At 38.6% G+C, this 21,937-nt stretch overlaps 1 protein-coding gene across 1 annotated transcript; it reads right to left on the reverse strand.

The window, feature by feature from the left end:
* Nucleotides 1-14,516: 14,516 nt before the first annotated feature.
* On the reverse strand, nucleotides 14,517-19,337 carry LOC128216365 (ovochymase-2-like). Its single transcript, XM_052922928.1, has 6 exons — nucleotides 19,042-19,337; nucleotides 17,710-17,800; nucleotides 17,151-17,259; nucleotides 16,768-16,839; nucleotides 15,757-15,908; nucleotides 14,517-14,696 (listed from the first exon to the last, which is right to left on the reverse strand). The coding sequence occupies exons 1-6, from the start codon at nucleotides 19,335-19,337 to the stop codon at nucleotides 14,517-14,519; spliced, it is 900 nt and encodes a 299-aa protein (XP_052778888.1).
* Between the last annotated feature and the right edge of the window lie 2,600 nt (nucleotides 19,338-21,937).

Raw genomic sequence — 21,937 nt, forward strand, 5'->3', positions numbered from 1 at the left:
TGCTTTTGTGCTTTTGAATGTGGGTCATTTGTGAAGTGATGTTGGTTATTTCTCTTTCTCATTTCTCATAGCAACATATGTCTTTCAAATGGATTATTGTATGATTTATAATAAGGCTTATTGTTTGGCTTCTGGATTTGAAAAATAAATATTTTTGGCAATATTTTGTTTTGTTTTATCAAGCAGCAGAAAAAAAAATCTACTTTGGACATTACATTGTATGTATGCATTGATTTTCTGTTGTAAAAAAATAGTCCAAAAACTTGACATGGTTGACACAATATAACTTCAATATATTACAATTTGGTGAAATGGCAGCAAAATATATGGTCAAGCCTCTTTAGTAAAGTGCCAAGGTACTTGATCATAAGTAATGTTTATTTTATAAAGCAGAGGACCCCATGTGTTCTACTGGCATGGCTCTTTGGTCATTTTCAATCCAGAGTATCTGGTATATATGACTAATACCCAACATACTTAAAAGTTCAAAAAGGTAAGGGAGAAAGCGAATTGCACTCAGTCTGAACAGGTTGTCTCGCTTAAACTGTACTTTTCACCCCTTTACAAAGGCAAGTGAGTGAAAAAAAATACTGTGACAAAAAGCAGGTTGTCTCCCTTAGGCTGTATTTTTTTTTATTAGGGAACATAACAGTAGCAATTTTGATAGTTACAAGGGCCATAATCCAGTAATGCATGGCCCGATCTGGCTGGTTTAAGAAAGGAATCAAGCTCTTGTGGATATCTATATACAGTATTAGTGTGATTAAGATACTAACAAAAGTGAAGACTAAATCAAGTTCACTAGCAAACGTTTACAGACGCACACACGTACAGACTCGAGGATGACGGACACCGTGCCAACGCATAGGCTCTACTGGCCTTCAGATACTTCACTGTGACGTAATTTTCATTTTCAAACATTTCCAATTAAATTTTTGGTTTCTTTTCTCTTTAATCATACATATAACCAGCTCATCAATTTGCTTCATTCATGAAAAGTAGTACTAACCAAATGCATTGTTCATAATACAGTGTTCCACTTGTTCTCACCAACATCAAGGACATGAAAATGATTATAAAAGTTTATATGTCCATGTTAATGTAGTGATTTCACCCTAGCTATACTACCTAGATATACTACTCACCCTAGCTATACTACTCACCCTAGCTATATTACTGGCCCTAGCTATACTACACACCCTAGCTATACTACACACCCTAGCTATACTACACACCCTAGCTATACTACACACCCTAGCTATACTACACACCCTAGCTATACTACACACCCTAGCTATACTACTCACCCTAGCTATACTACACACCCTAGCTATACTACTCACCCTAGCTATACTACACACCCTAGCTATACTACTCACCCTAGCTATACTACTGGCCCTAGCTATACTACACATCCTAGCTATACTACACACCCTACCTATACTACACACCCAAGCTATACTACACACCCTAGCTATACTACTCACCCTAGCTATACTACTCACCCTAGCTATATTACTCACCCTAGCTATACTACTGGCCCTAGCTATACTACACACCTTGGCTATACTACCTAGCTAGACTACACACCCTAGCTATACTACACACCCTAGCTATACTACTCACCCTAGCTATACTAATCACCCTAGCTATACTACACACCCTAGCTATACTACACACTCTAGCTATACTACTCAGCCTAGCTAGACTACATACCCTAGCTATACTACTCACCCTAGCTATTCTACACACCCTAGCTATACTACTCACCCTAGCTATACTACACATCCTAGCTATACTACTCACCCTATCTATACTACTCGCCCTAGCTATACTACACACCCAAGCTATACTACACACCCTAGCTATACTACTCAACCTAGCTATACTACACACCCTAGCTATACTACTCACCCTAGCTATACTACACACCCTAGCTATACTACTCACCCTAGCTATACTACACACCCTAGCTATACTACTCAGCCTAGCTAGACTACACACCCTAGCTATACTACTCACCCTAGCTATACTACACACCCTAGCTATACTACTCAACCTAGCTATACTACACACCCTAGCTATACTACACACCCTAGCTATACTACACACCCTAGCTATACTACACACCCTAGCTATACTACTCAGCCTAGCTATACTACACACCCTAGCTATACTACTCACCCTAGCTATACTACACACCCTAGCTATACTACTCACCCTAGCTATACTACTCACCCTAGCTATACTACACACCCTAGCTATACTACTCACCCTAGCTATACTACACACCCTAGCTATACTACACACCCTAGCTATACTACTCACCCTAGCTATACTACTCAGCCTAGCTATACTACACACCCTAGCTATACTACTCACCCTAGCTATACTACACACCCTAGCTATACTACTCACCCTAGCTATACTACACACCCTAGCTATACTACACACCCTAGCTATACTACCTAGCTATACTACACACCCTAGCTATACTACACACCCTAGCTATACTTCTCACCCTAGCTATACTACACACCCTAGCTATACTACACACCCTAGCTATACTACACACCCTAGCTATACTACAAACCCTAGCTATACTACACACCCTAGCTATACAACCTAGCTATACTACACACCCTAGCTATACTACACACCCTAGCTATACTACACACCCTAACTATACTACACACCCTAGCTAGCTATACTTCTCACCCTAGCTATACTACACACCCTAGCTATACTACACACCCTAGCTATACTTCTCACCCTAGCTATACTACACACCCTAGCTATACTACACACCCTAGCTATACTACTCACCCTAGCTATACAACCCTAGCTATACTACACACCCTAGCTATACTACACACCCTAGCTATACTACTCACCCTAGCTATACTACACACCCTAGCTATACTACTCACCCTAGCTATACTACACACCCTAGCTATACTACACACCCTAGCTATACTACTCACCCTAGCTATACAACCCTAGCTATACTACACACCCTAGCTATACTTCTCACCCTAGCTATACTACACACCCTAGCTATACTACACACCCTAGCTATACTACACACCCTAGCTATACTACACACCCTAGCTATACTACACACCCTAGCTATACTACACACCCTAGCTATACTACTCACCCTAGCTATACTACACACCCTAGCTATACTACACACCCTAGCCATACTACACACCCTAGCTATACTACACACCCTAGCTATACTACACACCCTAGCTATACTACACACCCTAGCTATACTTCTCACCCTAGCTATACTACACTACACACCCTAGCTATACTACACACCCTTGCTATACTACACACCCTAGCTATACTACACTACACACCCTAGCTATACTACACACCCTAGCTATACTACACACCCTAGCTATACTACACACCCTAGCTATACTACACATCCTAGCTATACTTCTCACCCTAGCTATACTACACACCCTAGCTATACTACTCACCCTACCTATACAACCCTAGCTATACTACACACTCTAGCTATACTTCTCACCCTAGCTATACTACACACCCAAGCTATACTACACACCCTAGCTATACTACACACCCTAGCCATACTACAGACCCTAGCTATACTACACACCCTAGCTATACTACTCACCCTAGCTATACTACACACCCTAGCTATACTACTCACCCTAGCTATACTTCTCACCCTAGCTATACTACTCACCCTAGCTATACTACACACCCTAGCTATACTACTCACCCTAGCTATACTACACACCCTAGCTATACTACTCACCCTAGCTATACTACTCAGCCTAGCTATACTACACACCCTAGCTATACTACTCACCCTAGCTATACTTCTCACCCTAGCTATACTACACACCCTAGCTATACTACTCACCCTAGCTATACTACACACCCTAGCTATACTACACACCCTAGCTATACTACTCACCCTAGCTATACTACACACCCTAGCTATACTACTCACCCTAGCTATACTACTCACCCTAGCTATACTACACACCCTAGCTATACTACTCACCCTAGCTATACTTCTCACCCTAGCTATACTACACACCCTAGCTATACTACACACCCTAGCTATACTACACACCCTAGCTATACTACACACCCTAGCTATACTACACACCCTAGCTATACTACACACCCTAGCTATACTACACACCCTAGCTATACTTCTCACCCTAGCTATACTACTCAGCTTAGCTATACTACACACCCTAGCTATACTACACACCCTAGCTATACTACTCACCCTAGCTATACTTCTCACCCTAGCTATACTACACACCCTAGCTATACTACTCACCCTAGCTATACTACTCACCCTAGCTATACTACTCACCCTAGCTATACTTCTCACCCTAGCTATACTACACACCCTAGCTATACTACTCAGCTTAGCTATACTACTCAGCTTAGCTATACTACTCACCCTAGCTATACTACTCACCCTAGCTATACTTCTCACCCTAGCTATACTACACACCCTAGCTATACTACACACCCTAGCTATACTACTCAGCTTAGCTATACTACACACCCTAGCTATACTACTCACCCTAGCTATACTACTCACCCTAGCTATACTTCTCACCCTAGCTATACTACACACCCTAGCTATACTTCACAGCCTAGCTATACTTCACACCCTAGCTATACTACACACCCTAGCTATACTACACACCCTAGCTATACTTCTCACCCTAGCTATACTACACACCCTAGCTATACTACACACTCTAGCTATACTACTCAGCCTAGCTAGACTACATACCCTAGCTATACTACTCACCCTAGCTATTCTACACACCCTAGCTATACTACTCACCCTAGCTATACTACACATCCTAGCTATACTACTCACCCTATCTATACTACTCGCCCTAGCTATACTACACACCCAAGCTATACTACACACCCTAGCTATACTACTCAACCTAGCTATACTACACACCCTGGCTATACTACTCACCCTAGCTATACTACACACCCTAGCTATACTACTCACCCTAGCTATACTACACACCCTAGCTAAACTACTCAGCCTAGCTAGACTACACACCCTAGCTATACTACTCACCCTAGCTATACTACACACCCTAGCTATACTACTCAACCTAGCTATACTACACACCCTAGCTATACTACACACCCTAGCTATACTACACACCCTAGCTATACTACACACCCTAGCTATACTACTCAGCCTAGCTATACTACACACCCTAGCTATACTACTCAACCTAGCTATACTACACACTCTGGCTATACTACTCACCCTAGCTATACTACTCACCCTAGCTATACTACACACCCTAGCTATACTACTCACCCTAGCTATACTACACACCCTAGCTATACTACACACCCTAGCTATACTACTCACCCTAGCTATACTACTCAGCCTAGCTATACTACACACCCTAGCTATACTACTCACCCTAGCTATACTACACACCCTAGCTATACTACTCACCCTAGCTATACTACACACCCTAGCTATACTACACACCCTAGCTATACTACCTAGCTATACTACACACCCTAGCTATACTACACACCCTAGCTATACTACACACCCTAGCTATACTACACACCCTAGCTATAGTACACACCCTAGCTATACTACACACCCTAGCTATACTACACACCCTAGCTATACTACACACCCTAGCTATACAACCTAGCTATACTACACACCCTAGCTATACTACACACCCTAGCTATACTACACACCCTAGCTATACTACACACCCTAGCTAGCTATACTTCTCACCCTAGCTATACTACACACCCTAGCTATACTACACACCCTAGCTATACTTCTCACCCTAGCTATACTACACACCCTAGCTATACTACACACCCTAGCTATACTACTCACCCTAGCTATACAACCCTAGCTATACTACACACCCTAGCTATACTACACACCCTAGCTATACTACTCACCCTAGCTATACTACACACCCTAGCTATACTACTCACCCTAGCTATACTACACACCCTAGCTATACTACACACCCTAGCTATACTACTCACCCTAGCTATACAACCCTAGCTATACTACACACCCTAGCTATACTTCTCACCCTAGCTATACTACACACCCTAGCTATACTACACACCCTAGCTATACTACACACCCTAGCTATACTACACACCCTAGCTATACTACACACCCTAGCTATACTACACACCCTAGCTATACTACTCACCCTAGCTATACTACACACCCTAGCCATACTACACACCCTAGCTATACTACACACCCTAGCTATACTACACACCCTAGCTATACTACACACCCTAGCTATACTACACACCCTAGCTATACTACACACCCTAGCTATACTACACTACACACCCTAGCTATACTACACACCCTTGCTATACTACACACCCTAGCTATACTACACTACACACCCTAGCTATACTACACACCCTTGCTATACTACACACCCTAGCTATACTACACACCCTAGCTATACTACACATCCTAGCTATACTTCTCACCCTAGCTATACTACACACCCTAGCTATACTACTCACCCTACCTATACAACCCTAGCTATACTACACACCCTAGCTATACTACACACCCTAGCTATACTACACACCCAAGCTATACTACACACCCTAGCTATACTACACACACTAGCCATACTACAGACCCTAGCTATACTACACACCCTAGCTATACTACTCACCCTAGCTATACTACACACCCTAGCTATACTACTCACCCTAGCTATACTACACACCCTAGCTATACTACTCACCCTAGCTATACTACACACCCTAGCTATACTACTCACCCTAGCTATACTACACACCCTAGCTATACTACTCACCCTAGCTATACTACTCAGCCTAGCTATACTACACACCCTAGCTATACTACTCACCCTAGCTATACTTCTCACCCTAGCTATACTACACACCCTAGCTATACTACTCACCCTAGCTATACTACACACCCTAGCTATACTACACACCCTAGCTATACTACTCACCCTAGCTATACTACACACCCTAGCTATACTACTCACCCTAGCTATACTACTCACCCTAGCTATACTACACACCCTAGCTATACTACTCACCCTAGCTATACTTCTCACCCTAGCTATACTACACACCCTAGCTATACTACACACCCTAGCTATACTACACACCCTAGCTATACTACACACCCTAGCTATACTACACACCCTAGCTATACTACACACCCTAGCTATACTACACACCCTAGCTATACTTCTCACCCTAGCTATACTACTCAGCTTAGCTATACTACACACCCTAGCTATACTACACACCCTAGCTATACTACTCACCCTAGCTATACTTCTCACCCTAGCTATACTACACACCCTAGCTATACTACTCACCCTAGCTATACTACTCACCCTAGCTATACTACTCACCCTAGCTATACTTCTCACCCTAGCTATACTACACACCCTAGCTATACTACTCAGCTTAGCTATACTACTCAGCTTAGCTATACTACTCACCCTAGCTATACTACTCACCCTAGCTATACTTCTCACCCTAGCTATACTACACACCCTAGCTATACTACACACCCTAGCTATACTACTCAGCTTAGCTATACTACACACCCTAGCTATACTACTCACCCTAGCTATACTACTCACCCTAGCTATACTTCTCACCCTAGCTATACTACACACCCTAGCTATACTTCACAGCCTAGCTATACTTCACACCCTAGCTATACTACACACCCTAGCTATACTACACACCCTAGCTATACTACACACCCTAGCTATACTACACACCCTAGCTATACTTCTCACCCTAGCTATACTACTCAGCTTAGCTATACTACACACCCTAGCTATACTACACACCCTAGCTATACTACTCACCCTAGCTATACTTCTCACCCTAGCTATACTACACACCCTAGCTATACTACACACCCTAGCTATACTACACACCCTAGCTATACTACTCACCCTAGCTATACTACTCACCCTACCTATACAACCCTAGCTATACTACACACCCTAGCTATACTACTCACCCTAGCTATACAACCCTAGCTATACTATACACCCTAGCTATACTACTCACCCTAGCTATACAACCCTAGCTATACTACACACCCTAGCTATACTACACACCCTAGCTATACTACACACCCTAGCTATACTACACACCCTAGCTATACTACACATCCTAGCTATACTTCTCACCCTAGCTATACTACACACCCTAGCTATACTACTCACCCTACCTATACAACCCTAGCTATACTACACACTCTAGCTATACTTCTCACCCTAGCTATACTACACACCCAAGCTATACTACACACCCTAGCTATACTACACACCCTAGCCATACTACAGACCCTAGCTATACTACACACCCTAGCTATACTACTCACCCTAGCTATACTACTCACCCTAGCTATACTTCTCACCCTAGCTATACTACACACCCTAGCTATACTTCACAGCCTAGCTATACTACACACCCTAGCTATACTACACACCCTAGCTATACTTCTCACCCTAGCTATACTACTCAGCTTAGCTATACTACACACCCTAGCTATACTACACACCCTAGCTATACTACTCACCCTAGCTATACTTCTCACCCTAGCTATACTACACACCCTAGCTATACTACACACCCTAGCTATACTACACACCCTAGCTATACTACTCACCCTAGCTATACTACTCACCCTACCTATACAACCCTAGCTATACTACACACCCTAGCTATACTACTCACCCTAGCTATACAACCCTAGCTATACTATACACCCTAGCTATACTACTCACCCTAGCTATACAACCCTAGCTATACTACACACCCTAGCTGTACTACACACCCTAGCTATACTTCTCACCCTAGCTATACTACACACCCTAGCTATACTTCTCACCCTAGCTATACTACACACCCTAGCTTTACTACACACCCAAGCTATACTTCTCACCCTAGCTATACTACACACCCTAGCCATACTACAGACCCTAGCTATACTACACACCCTAGCTATACTACTCACCCTAGCTATACTACACACCCTAGCCATACTACACACCCTAGCCATACTACACACCCTAGCTATACTACACACCCTAGCTATACTACACACCCTAGCTATACTACACACCCTAGCTATACTACACACCCTAGCTATACTACACACCCTAGCTATACTACACACCCTAGCTATACTACACACCCTAGCTATACTACTCACCCTACCTATACAACCCTAGCTATACTACACACTCTAGCTATACTTCTCACCCTTGCTATACTACACACCCTAGCTATACTACCCACCCTAGCTATACTACACACCCTAGCTATACTACACACCCTAGCTATACTACACACCCAAGCTATACTTCTCACCCTAGCTATACTACCCACCCTAGCTATACTACACACCCTAGATATACTACTCACCCTAGCTATACAACCCTAGCTATACTACATAGCTATACTACCCACCCTAGCCATACTACCCACCCTAGCCATACTACCCACCCTAGCCATACTACCCACCCTAGCTATACTACACACCCTAGATATACTACTCACCCTAGCTATACAACCCTAGCTATACTACATAGCTATACTACCCACCCTAGCCATACTACCCACCCTAGCCATACTACACACCCTAGCCATACTACACACCCTAGCTATACTACACACCCTAGCCATACTACACACCCTAGCCATACTACACACCCTAGCCATACTACACACCCTAGCCATACTACACACCCTAGCCATACTACACACCCTAGTGTCAGCTTCACATCAGCATCACATCTTGGTTAAGTTTTGGCATGTAAGCACCTTGAACTCATCTTGGCAAATGTATCATGTATTGCATTGAAACTTAAGACATGTGTACCCAACTATCTAACCTACTTAATTGAGTTAGAAACTTATATCTTGCGTATAATGCAAATTTTGGTCTTTTATTATCTGGTTAAGGTTTTGCATGTAAGCACACAAGATTATACATCAGCATTTATGTGATGTATTACATTGAGACTTTATACTTAACCATCAAACATATAAAAAAATAATCAAGTAAGATAAATCTGTTTTGATATAATGCAAATTATGGCCCTTCCTTTTCTTTAGAAATCCTTGTTACGGTTTTGCATTTAACCTCATGTCAGTACCTCAGCAAATACTTCATGCATTGCAATGCCACTTTAGACAGGTGTTTCCAACTATCCAACCTACTTCATTAATAAATATGTTAGATAACCATACCTTTCATGTAATTTAAATAATGGCCCTTCATTATTTGGCATGGAAATTCTGGTTTTAAATGCATAAGCCAATATCTCAGCAACTACTTGATGTTTTGTATTGAAATTTTATACAAGGTCTCCTAACTATCCAACATATTTAATCAAGTAAGATAACTCTTTCTTGCATATGATATACACTTTGCCCCATTATTATTTGACTTAAACAGTCTGGTTAAGGTATTGCATGTTAGCACACATAATGTCAATATCTCAGCAAATACTTCGTGTAATTCATTGAAACTTTATTCAAGGGTTCACAACCATCCGTTGTACTTAATTTGTTAAACAGGTTTTGTGCTTAAGAGAAATGACATTCATAGATTCCCCAAACCTGTCAAGAAATGAATTATTGAGTAGGTAATAATAACCAAGACACCTATTGGTAGTTGTGCCCTAATCACAGCAAAGTATGAATTCTTAACCATTTCTGTTTAATTTATACAAAACACCATGTAATTAATTGATTTTATACATGCAAACATATAACAAGAAGCCCTTTTTATTTTTTAATCAATTACCCAAATATGCCAGCAGTTACTATTATAACCTAAGGCTTAAAGATGCTGAGGTATGTAAAGAAAATCCCAAGAATATTCAGGAATATGCCAGGCTAACCATTGAACTGTTGATGATTTTCATTTAAACAAAAACTGACATCTATTTAACATGCCAAGTCATGATCATCATCAGCAGCAACAGCAACAGCAGCAGCAGCATCTTTTTCATCCAAATTAACTTTATATCAACATTGGAGAAAGAAAGCAATAACACTCAAATACATCATTTCTTACTAGAAATTGTTATAGATTTCATTGGGGAGTACCCCAGACCCCCCTAAAAATGTATTGGTTTAGGGACAACTTTTTGCCCAGAATGGAGGTTTTTCTTGATGAACTGTAAGAAAAAATGAATACCATATTTTTAAATAAGAGTTCACAGGGAAGGGACTTTGCCCATATTGGCCATAATCTAAAAATCATTACAATAAGAAAATGTAATTATTTTTAGAACAAATTAACTTCACATGCCAAACAGACACAGTAATATCCACTGAAATGACTGTGTACTGAACCAAATAGTTGCTCACTATATAAATAAAGTTTAGAAAATTGTAATTATTTAAAAAAATAGTCTGAACAAATGTAACAAACCTTATGTTGCAAATAAGCATTACTTTGACTAAAATTAAACAATGTACTCAACTGTTTCCAGTCACCAAATATGACGGTAGGGTCGATTGTCTGCGTAAATCGTGAATACTCTTGGACATGGCTGGTACTGCTCAGAATCAGCATCCCGTCTGACAATCTTTCCCGCCATATTTATCGACGGGCCCAGCCGAAGATGATATCGGTAATGTTCGTAATCAACTAAGGATAACAGTACGCGCAATTTTATTAGAGATGGTGACTGATCAACATCAGTTTAAGTTATTTTGTGCAACGTAGTAGATATTTTATCTATCTATCTATCTATCTTCCTGTACTGTCGAACCCTTTACAGAGACGTAGACATTTTTATCCAATAAATAACTTAAATTAAAATGTTTATCGGAGAGCATAATGGCTGTTGCTTTGAATGTGTGACTGTCTGTCTCTAGTTCGTGTCTCAACCGATTCAGGGATTGATATACTAATTATTATTATGTAGATCTAGAATCCATGTTTTCGAACGAAATTGGCAATACCAGTAAGTCATTATCTTACCGCACTCATATGCAGGTTATAAGCCGCACACATGGGTCAAAGTCAGATAGTCGTAGCCATATCATAACCCATAATATGTAATAATGGAATCATTTTTCAAATAACTCGTCAAACATATTTGTTCCCTCTATCTGCTGAAGTGCAGACATGTACTTTCAAGGTAAAGGTCACACTTAGTTGTCTCATAAATATATTTCCATATGGAACCGACCGTGCCCCCCCCCCCCCCCCCCCCCCTCGGGGACTTTGACTTACGGTCAACCAAGTCCGGGTGAAAAATCTCCGCCCTGCGTAGACAAACTGATGGTAAAATCCCCGCCAATTGCCCCCGCACCCCAGGGACCATAGGTAAGGCCCATTCCCCGCTATATCTGGCGCGAAGACAAAACCCATTCACTCGGCACTGCGTGGCCACCCCGAAAGGTAGCCTGTGGGCCGTGGTAACAATTGACTGGTGTATTATGTCTAACAGACAAGTAACTTTGTCAGACTGACGTGTTATAATGCCTTACTAGTTCACAAGTTAACATGTCTTAGCAACATGTGAATGATGTCTAACGGACATGGTATTATGTCAAACTGTTCAGCCGATGTATTGTCCATTTTATTCTTATAATGTTAAAACATACTTTATGTTGTTGTTGAAAACATACCAAGTGACAGTCCGTGATAATGAAAACAATGTGCATAAAAGATGTAATATGATTTAAAGACACCTAGAACCCTTTTTTGTCGAATTTCTTATTCAAATACAATAGAGGTCCTTAACAAAGTACTACGAATTTGAAATAAAACTGCGGAATTGAAACAAACAAGTGTCGCGTTTTCTTTGTGGAATTAGTAAGACGAGGTGTCGCTTACCGATTTTGTTCGAAATCTTATAAGGGCCATCGCGATCCTGCCCCACGCCTTTTCTGCATTTGATAATTAAAAAGAAACAACACGATATTTGTTTGCTAAGGTATCTTTTTTAACAGTACTTTTTATAGTTTAACCTTTATAGTTTCAAGGAAAAAGATGCGCCGATGCAACAATAAATATCGCGTTTTTTTTTTCTACTGACAGACTTTTTATAAAAAAAATGCAAAAAAAGTTCTTTTTTATAACACGTTTAAAACTAAACTTGTCAAATAAGCGTGAATTTATATGCAAAACACATGCTTTCTTGTCCACAAGATATGCTATCAGGCCAAATTAACGTGTTGTTTTAAGGAAAAGTTACCACGTACAACACCCTGACATAATAACACGTTCATTTGACAAGATTAAGACATAATCTATTGTTAATATTGTTTTAATTAACAAAACAACATAAGCAAGTACAGACTTGGTATACGAAAAAAAACACTTTCAGTCATTGATCTTGTTGGTTGTGGTCAATTTTAAATGATATTTAATTAGGTGTTGACTTATTCGTATATCTCGTATGCTATGCTATTTTAGCATAGTGGTATGACAGCCCAAGCCTACACGGCTCCCCTACAGTCGAATCTACGACTGATGCTCTTTGAATAGTCACATATTCGAGTCTGGATATTTTCTGGACATTCTTTTTTTTTGTTTCCGTGCATATTGTTTTTTACAGAAAACACTTTTACTGGACATACAAATGTGTAAACTAAGCATGTATAGCATTCAAGTTTTCATCCGTTCGTGACAAACATAATTTTGACAGTAAGCAGCGTCCAATCAGCATACAGAAAACTATTCTTGTTGGCTATTACCAAAACTGATGCCGTCATACACCGTACCTTAGACTTGAGCATAACATAAGTAGTGTTTTATATTTTTGAAGTAATACTTGAAATGCATGCAGGGATTAAATATATGAATGGATTGGTTTTTCTTGTTCATGGTGAATCTTGACACTTTTTCTAGACAAACTTTACTCTTCCGCATTATAAGCAAATGTGTTATAATTCTATTGTGTTACATTTTACATTATAATTGATTTTGAAAGTTGTTATAACGGAAACGTTTATAAAATGATCATCTTTATATTATATGTAACTAATGGGCTGTAAGGTTATAGTAAATAAGATTTTTATTCTAAATATTTTTTTATAAGATGTGAATAAATTATACTACTTATCATGTGAACTATAGTAGATAAGTGGTCGTTTAAAATTTCAGTTCTAACTTGAATATGAATCATGCCAGGTGAAAAATGTACATATGTAGATCACATTGAAGCCATTATACAATATCTCTGCAGTGGATTTTGTTGTATACTACTTTGAATCATCCTGATAAGGGGTTGTCTGATATATTGCTTTACTGCTGAACTTCAGTGCTGACTTATCTGATGAAATTTTGCTCAACAGTATTGAAAAATAGGTGTTTAAAACATAAGGACATGCAAACAAACCATCTCAAACTAATCAGTATTTTATTTTATAGTAATAAGTGCAATCGTAGGCACCCTTACAAAACATGGTGAAGATTAGGCCCTGTTGTCCATCTTTGCAATCGCCCTCTGTATAAATTGCCTGAAACGGTAGGCGCGCATATAGTAGGCGGTGCCGGTGGTCCTGCATGGTGAGAGGATGAACGAAGTTACTCCCACCACCAATTGGTCCCCCGTGTTTGGTTTCCGGCACACCAACGCTCCTCCTCCGTCACCCTATAGATGAAGTTACTTCATGGGTTAATATTTATTTTTATTCACAACATTTGATTGGTCCATAACCAATGTTATACAGCCACGCCAAAAAAGAACTTTATTCCATCGCGAACAAACATGAATTTGGTTCAACCTATAAACTCTGGTAAAGGCAGGTTGGCATTCTATGGTATCGAATACCTTTTATTTGGTTTGACATATATATAGTGACCAATCTTGGTATATAAGAAGAGTTTAAAGAAACCTTTCACGGAATTGCGTTTGGGGCCACTATGATCAAGGTCAAGGTTATTGTTACTATAAATAGAAAAAAGTTGGTATTGAATAACTTAAGGTAGGGTCTACATATTGCGACCAATCTCGGTGTATATGAAGAGTTTATGGAGATCTTTAATGGGATTGCGTTTGGGGCCTCTATGGTCAAGGTCACTGTTATTAAAAACGTAACTAAAGTTAGGGTTAACATATTGTCACCAAACTATATATTTAGGAAGAGTTTATGGAGGACTTTCATGTGATTGTGTTTGGGGTGCCTAGGGCCAATGTCATGGTCAATGTTATTAAAAATGGGGGAAAAAACAGCTGATACTGAGTCTCACTACAAAGCCTGAAGTTCTGTCAATCATTGAAAATCTAGTTTGGTCACATCGTGGCGCTTCTTGTTGACCTTTTTTTATTGCTTTAGCAGGCACATGCTACATCATTATTGTATTCAGTGCTGCGTGCTGTCCTACAACAGTTCTTGTTATTTTACTGCTTAATCTCATCATCGAGGAGAATGCACATATATCTAATAAAACTGTATAAATAGATATGTGTTATTTTGCGGGATAGTTTCCTTCCGAAAACATAATTCCATCTACTTTGTATATCTTTTTTTTAAAGATTTTTTTTTAGACGGACAGTATTACGACCTCCACTTCAGTTTATGTATTACATGCACGTGTGTATTTTGTTCTCGACGGTCAAGATTTTGGAACATCTACTTCGAAGGCTAGAGAGATCCCTAAATATGTTTATTTCAGGAAAATGAATGATATATGTATGTTAAAGTACTCACCACACACACGTTTTTCGGCGGGTTGATCGAGCACATCTGGGTTCTGGACATCCCGCCTGCTCCTGACTTTCTTAGTGCCGAGTTACATGTTTTGAAGTTACGAAGAAATAGTCCTTCGATCTTTCGTAGTTTGTTCGGGTACTTTTCTTTTGCTGGAAACACGCCGTGATATTCAAGATTATGGAGAAAACCAGCGTGACAAAAGCTCTATGCATGCATTATCACGCTGAAAAAAAAGACTTTCTGTCCACTGTTGTGCTTGAAAAACAATGTTAACAGTACCAATTTAAAACACTTAAAACAACAGCCCTCTACCTGTTCACTAGCAGAGAGAATCTGTAAAGCTTTGGCAATCCATGGCCGCAATACATATTCTAAACTGGACACAAAACAATTGTTCATATTCATAAAGAAATGTTGAAAATATAAATGTGGTATGAAAATAGAAAATAATATTTTTTAAAAGTTATTCAAATGAAGACAATGTCATTCAGTCCAAGTCTAAACCATCTTAAATAACTTCCGGACCGTTTCAATAAATATCTGAGCCGATTTTTTTTGCTTTATTGTCATACTTTCATTACTTTGCTATATAAGGAAGCCAGCCATCTTGTCAATGAACATATCGGTCGATCGCTTTTTTCAATTACTATATCTCTATAGTTATACCATTTATTTCGAAACTAAGATCTTTATTGGTCAGTCTGATCAATTGAAAGTTCAATTTTTAATTTGATTACGTATGTATTTGAAATTCGTGATCATCCGCCCGCTCGTTGATAAAGTGGACCTAAATTGCATAAGGTTTTATCCAGGTTCAGTAAGCTGTTATGAGCTAAGGTCACATAAACATTATAATTTGGATGTTGGAAGAATTAATTAACATTAAATAGCACTGTGCGATTATATTGCTAATTTTCTCCCATTTTAAACATTAAAAGCCCACGAAAAGCCCTCATTCGATCCGTTAGTATCATGGACATCTTTCTAAGAAATACTGAAAACTCAAACCCTCATTGGTGCGGCCATAACCGACAACAGCGCAGTCGCCGATATGTCGCACTTTTTGCTCCTCTTCCCGTGCTGAAACATACACGTGGTAGACACTATAAATAATACTGATTTATTCAATTATAATCAAAAGCTACATTTATGTTCAGGATTATCTAACTAATGCTCACCTGTTGTAAGACAATACACAGTAAGATTTTGCTTTTCCGGTGTATGCATAATATTGTTTATGTGCCAAACAAATAAGCTATCAATTATTTTGGTCCAACGCGAATGCAAAAATAGTGGTGGAAGAGAAAAGGCATTCGGAACTCCTATGACAATCACGAAATGAGTACACGTGCAACACAGATATACTAGTATCACATATATCACACTCTTACTTCTTGGTATTGCCGCTGGTCCCACGTACTTGTTGAAAGTGAAGCCGTAGCCAATTCGTAGAACGGCAATATCTGACGATGCATAGTCATTCACATCAAACTGAGAGTGCTGTAAAACGAATAATAACGCTGTGTATAATGTATATGAATAAACTATGAAAACTTCATATTAAAAATCAATTTTCATTATTTACGAATATCACACCGAACTGTATTTCTCGCAGATTTGTAAGAAATGATGTCGTTTGTCGTGGTATTTTTCATAGATATATAGTTATATTGTTATGAATCGTTGTCGAGCCGGTTCTCTTGGTAGAAACCCAATCGGAACTCCTCGGCTAGTATCAAGATATGGCTCGAAGCTTGCCGGAGATGGCCGAGTTGTTACGATTGGGTAGAAACCATTATCGAGGTATATTTGATAGTAGAGCTCAAACACAAAGACTCTTTGTTGCATGGTGGACTCTTGACCAAATAATCATTTGGTAAAATGTTCTCCACAATCCCAGAAAACATGAGACATAATGCATATATGACAATAATTATATTAACACGTTACCACAACGTAATCTTCAACGGTCCATTGTTGAGCAACAGGATCTGGTTGATCAGGGCGCCATACGCCGGCAAACACCTTGTATACACCATTGCTGAAACACGGGGATTAACATAGCCACGGAGTCTTAAGTATACTCTTTGGTTCTTTGTCGTAGCAAATACCATTTACCATGTTAACCATCCATGGCATGCGGTCAGGTTCATGCGTATTTACGTACGTAATATACAAGCAAAATCAGTGGTTATGAACATTTTCTGAGATGCATTTGTTTACAATACGAAAATTTCAATTAAACATATTTTTTTATGGACAGAGAAAAATGAGAAGATTGACAGTACGAGTATGAAGCACAACATTCATTAATAATTTTCTGCACAGAATCTCCATTTAAACATTTCTAGTGATAACGATCTTCACGACTTTTACAACACTTCCAACACTGGCACGTGTGCCTTTTAATGCTGGTAGAATTAGCGTCCTTGCCACAGTGGCTTGATGACAAAGGCTCATGTTCAAGTATGAGTAAAATATAATTTTGGCAAGTTGAACTGAATTATTATGACTTTAATGATCCTTTGTCATCAAGCCACTGTGGTCCTTGCGACATGCATGCAAAATGGCATGCGTAAGCAGATACGTTCTTTTTATCAATATCTATGTACTCATCTATTCCGTATGGTGGCATATTACTGCCGTTACAGCTAAAACAGGATTGAAGGTGCCAAGTTGCGATTATGCAACTCAATAAGTCACATAGTTATCGCCATATTATGACAAAGTGGTATTCATCTTCTATATATCGTTTGAGTAACACAAAAAAACGAAACAGTTTGCGAACGTGAATAGGTTATCTAACGGCAATAATATGCCACCATCATTGCACTGAACTATACCATGAAATTAGATATAAGGGTTTAGTCTTAAAGCGAGAGGAAAATGCCTGCGTATGTTTCATATCCAATTTCGTTCCATAATGTTAGTGCAATAAATATGTCAATAGGGGTATGGTAGCTCTTATCGTATATGCAATAACTGACTAACAAAACATACGCATGTGCGAATGTTATTGGCACGTACATGCATGCACTGCAAGAAGAAGACTGTTTTTTAGACCACGTTTATGATCAATCTGACCTACATCGCAGAGAGGCATCTAATATCATCAACATACAAAAATGTACATGTATTGACAGACGGACAGATAACCGCTCCGGCAACTTATTCAAAACTTCGTTTTGAGGGGATAAACAGCCAGCGAAAACATGTAACATAATAAAAAATAAAATATAAATATATAGTGTTAAAGAAAGTTGACGATGAAACTATTATTACGCAAGTCCATTCGGGAAGAGGCAGTATGCAGTGGTGAGAACATGAAACTCGTCAAGAATTGTTCCTCCACATACGAATTCGTCGTCTAGTAATATCGCCACATGATGCGGAAACTCCCCTTGGTAGGTTGGATCTCCACCCACGATATAACGCGACGCGTTTCCTTCCGCGTGGTTTTGTGCCCGGGCAGCTCCGGGCCGTACGGTTGTACCTGCTGTCGAAACAAAGCCAGCTATGAATACATACAAAGCATATGCCACCAAATCACCAGAATGTTTGATATTTATTGAAACCATTCAAATTTCAAAAACAACTTTAGGATCCTGTTATTTGTTAAAAGTAGCCAATGCTTTTCAGCTTGTTTTTTTTAAATGAGAGATCAAAATTTTTCATTCAAAACTGGTGGCTAGTTCAGCAGAAAAATATTAAAGCAAATAAGTCCATGAAGTTCACTTAGTGATTACGTCGTTATCTCCGCCAATGGAATCACCGGACGAAATCTGGTTTGATCATTTAGAAAGCTTCTGACCGAAACGTCAGCCAACATTCCATTAATCATTAATTGGTTATTTCAGTCGATCGCGCATGCGCGCTTGCTAGTTAAAGACATTCGCGCCAAACACTAAGATGGTTACGTCGAGACTCTTAATTATTTTAAAATATCTACTACAGTGTATTTTTGTACAGTAGAAATGGCAAACAAACATCTTTTGTGTTCAAAGTAAGATTTTGTCCAATGATGCAGTATTTTATTTATGCAGTGTTCTGTATTCCAGCCCAATTGCATAATGATGATATTGAGCTTTATGGTATTTGTTGGCAATACTGTTAATTACAAAATAGCTTAAATTTGTTGCAGGTTTATTTTTTGAAATGGGGACTCTTGAAGTTAATATAGAACAGACAAAGATAATGGTATTTCGCAAAAGGTACCTTATAAATATCTTGAAACAGTTGATGAATTAGGTACCTGGAAACAGTTTTTAACTTTACCGGGTCTTTTGTTTTAAACCAAGAATCCATAGCAGGGAAAGGTCTTGAGGCTCTATATGTACTTAGAAATAATACAAAGCGTTAAATTTTGAGCCTTGCGTTCTATGTCAATTGTTAGACGCTTTTGTTGGGGCCACGTTTAATCATGAGTCTGAGATATGGGGATTTTCTAAATCCAAAGAGATCGAGCGTATTCACCTTAAATTTTGTAAATGTATTCTTTGTGTTAAAACGAGTGTATGCAACATAGCCGTTTACGGTGAAATGAGTTGATGCCGTCTATACGTCAACAGATATGCTAGGATATTAAACTGTTGGTGTAAAACTATTTCTACCGACAACATTATCACTAACGGATTGAATAGTTACATGTTAGGACGTCTTGATCATTGTAACAACTGGGCCAATAAGGTCAAGTTATTGTATGGTTTCTCATATGTGTGGTTAAATCAAAATTCAGTTAATTTGAAGATTTTTGTATTATGTTCAAGAATTGAGTGCTCGATGTTTCAAGCAATCATGATATGAAGGGATAAGCAATAATAATACTCTATGCACATATTGAAATTGAACATTACCTAGATGTTTTACCATAGAAACTAAAAATGTCTTTGTCTTAGCAATGATTGTGATCTCATAAACTTATATAGAAACCGGCCGATGTGGCCGAAATAGAATAAAGAGAGCTCAACGTTATGGTACTGTTCGTAAGTCTAATGATTGAGAAGACATTTTTTTATCACAATATGTCCTATGTATCGAACTAGTGCTAGAAAAAAAACGTAGGCATACTAATTAGCTTGCGTTATTTTATAAATCGAGCATTTCTGTTAAGAAATTCTTATATGAATAACATCGTTTAGATCTTTCAAGTATAATGGCATTTGCAAATAACCTCCCATAATATAACATTACTCTATTTGTTATATATCTCACAGTTTGATTTTGATATGTATCTTCTTTTTTTTTCTTTTCTTTTTGATACCTTCTTGTATGTTTTAAATTTAACTTACTTATACGTTTTTCCTTGACTATTTATATATATGATTACATGTATTCTATTTTGTCAAGAATCTGTATTATAATATGTTTACGACAATTTACATTGCTTTCTGTCTGTGAACACTGAATATGTAAAAACGAGTATTAAAATGGAACAATTATTTGCATGCCGAATAAAGGCAAAATAAAATTGATGCAGTCTTACCAAATACAAGTAACTTTATAAGAAAATAAATAATTAAATCCATCCTTAATGCTTTGTGTCAGTACAAATGGAAAATGCATATACCAATTTCATATAAACGAAAATTTCCAGTTTAATAATGATGGAAGTATGACTCAATGAATTTATCAGTTCAATCATAAATACTTTTGGCTGCAGGTGGTTGGTTACGGGCATGATAAACATAATTAATACGTTTCTGGTGTTTTTTTAATTAAATTTGAACTTTAAAAATTGTCATGACGAGGGTAGTGCGATAAAATATCGCAGTTTCTATGCTGTAAATAAATACAGTTTACAATCTTCTTATCACAAATGAGAAACAATTATTTCTTAAAATGATAACTAACCAATAGAATAGCTTATTTTAATTTACATATATAGTAAGTTATTTTCTGTATGAATTGAAACTGGACTGGCTTGCCTTTTAACTGCAAATTCGTAAATCGTCAAAAAAAATTCTTTATGTTTGTTTGTTTTAGTTTCTGGAGATATCCCTGCTCCATATTCTGGATACATTATGGCTTAAACGCGACGTTTTAAATGCCATATAAGTGACATATAATAGAAACGACTGCAATTCCCAGTCATATCTAGGTTGTTTTATCAGAATTTATAAAAAGCGAAATCCATGAGCTAGTTTTTTAACATCATTCATATGAAAAACTACAGAAACAA

The sequence above is a fragment of the Mya arenaria genome, chromosome 2, assembly GCF_026914265.1.
Source record: "Mya arenaria isolate MELC-2E11 chromosome 2, ASM2691426v1".
Taxonomy (NCBI): domain Eukaryota; kingdom Metazoa; phylum Mollusca; class Bivalvia; order Myida; family Myidae; genus Mya; species Mya arenaria.

Coding starts and splice junctions, on each gene's coding strand:
- LOC128216365 (XM_052922928.1), bottom strand. CDS start 19,337: ATGGTTTCAATAAATATCAAACATTCTGGTGATTTGGTGGCATATGCT. Junction 17,260..17,709: donor CCGTTGAAGATTACGTTGTG/GTAACGTGTTAA, acceptor TTCGTTTTACAG/CACTCTCAGTTTGATGTGAA. Junction 14,697..15,756: donor CGCCGAAAAACGTGTGTGTG/GTGAGTACTTTA, acceptor CTTCATCTATAG/GGTGACGGAGGAGGAGCGTT.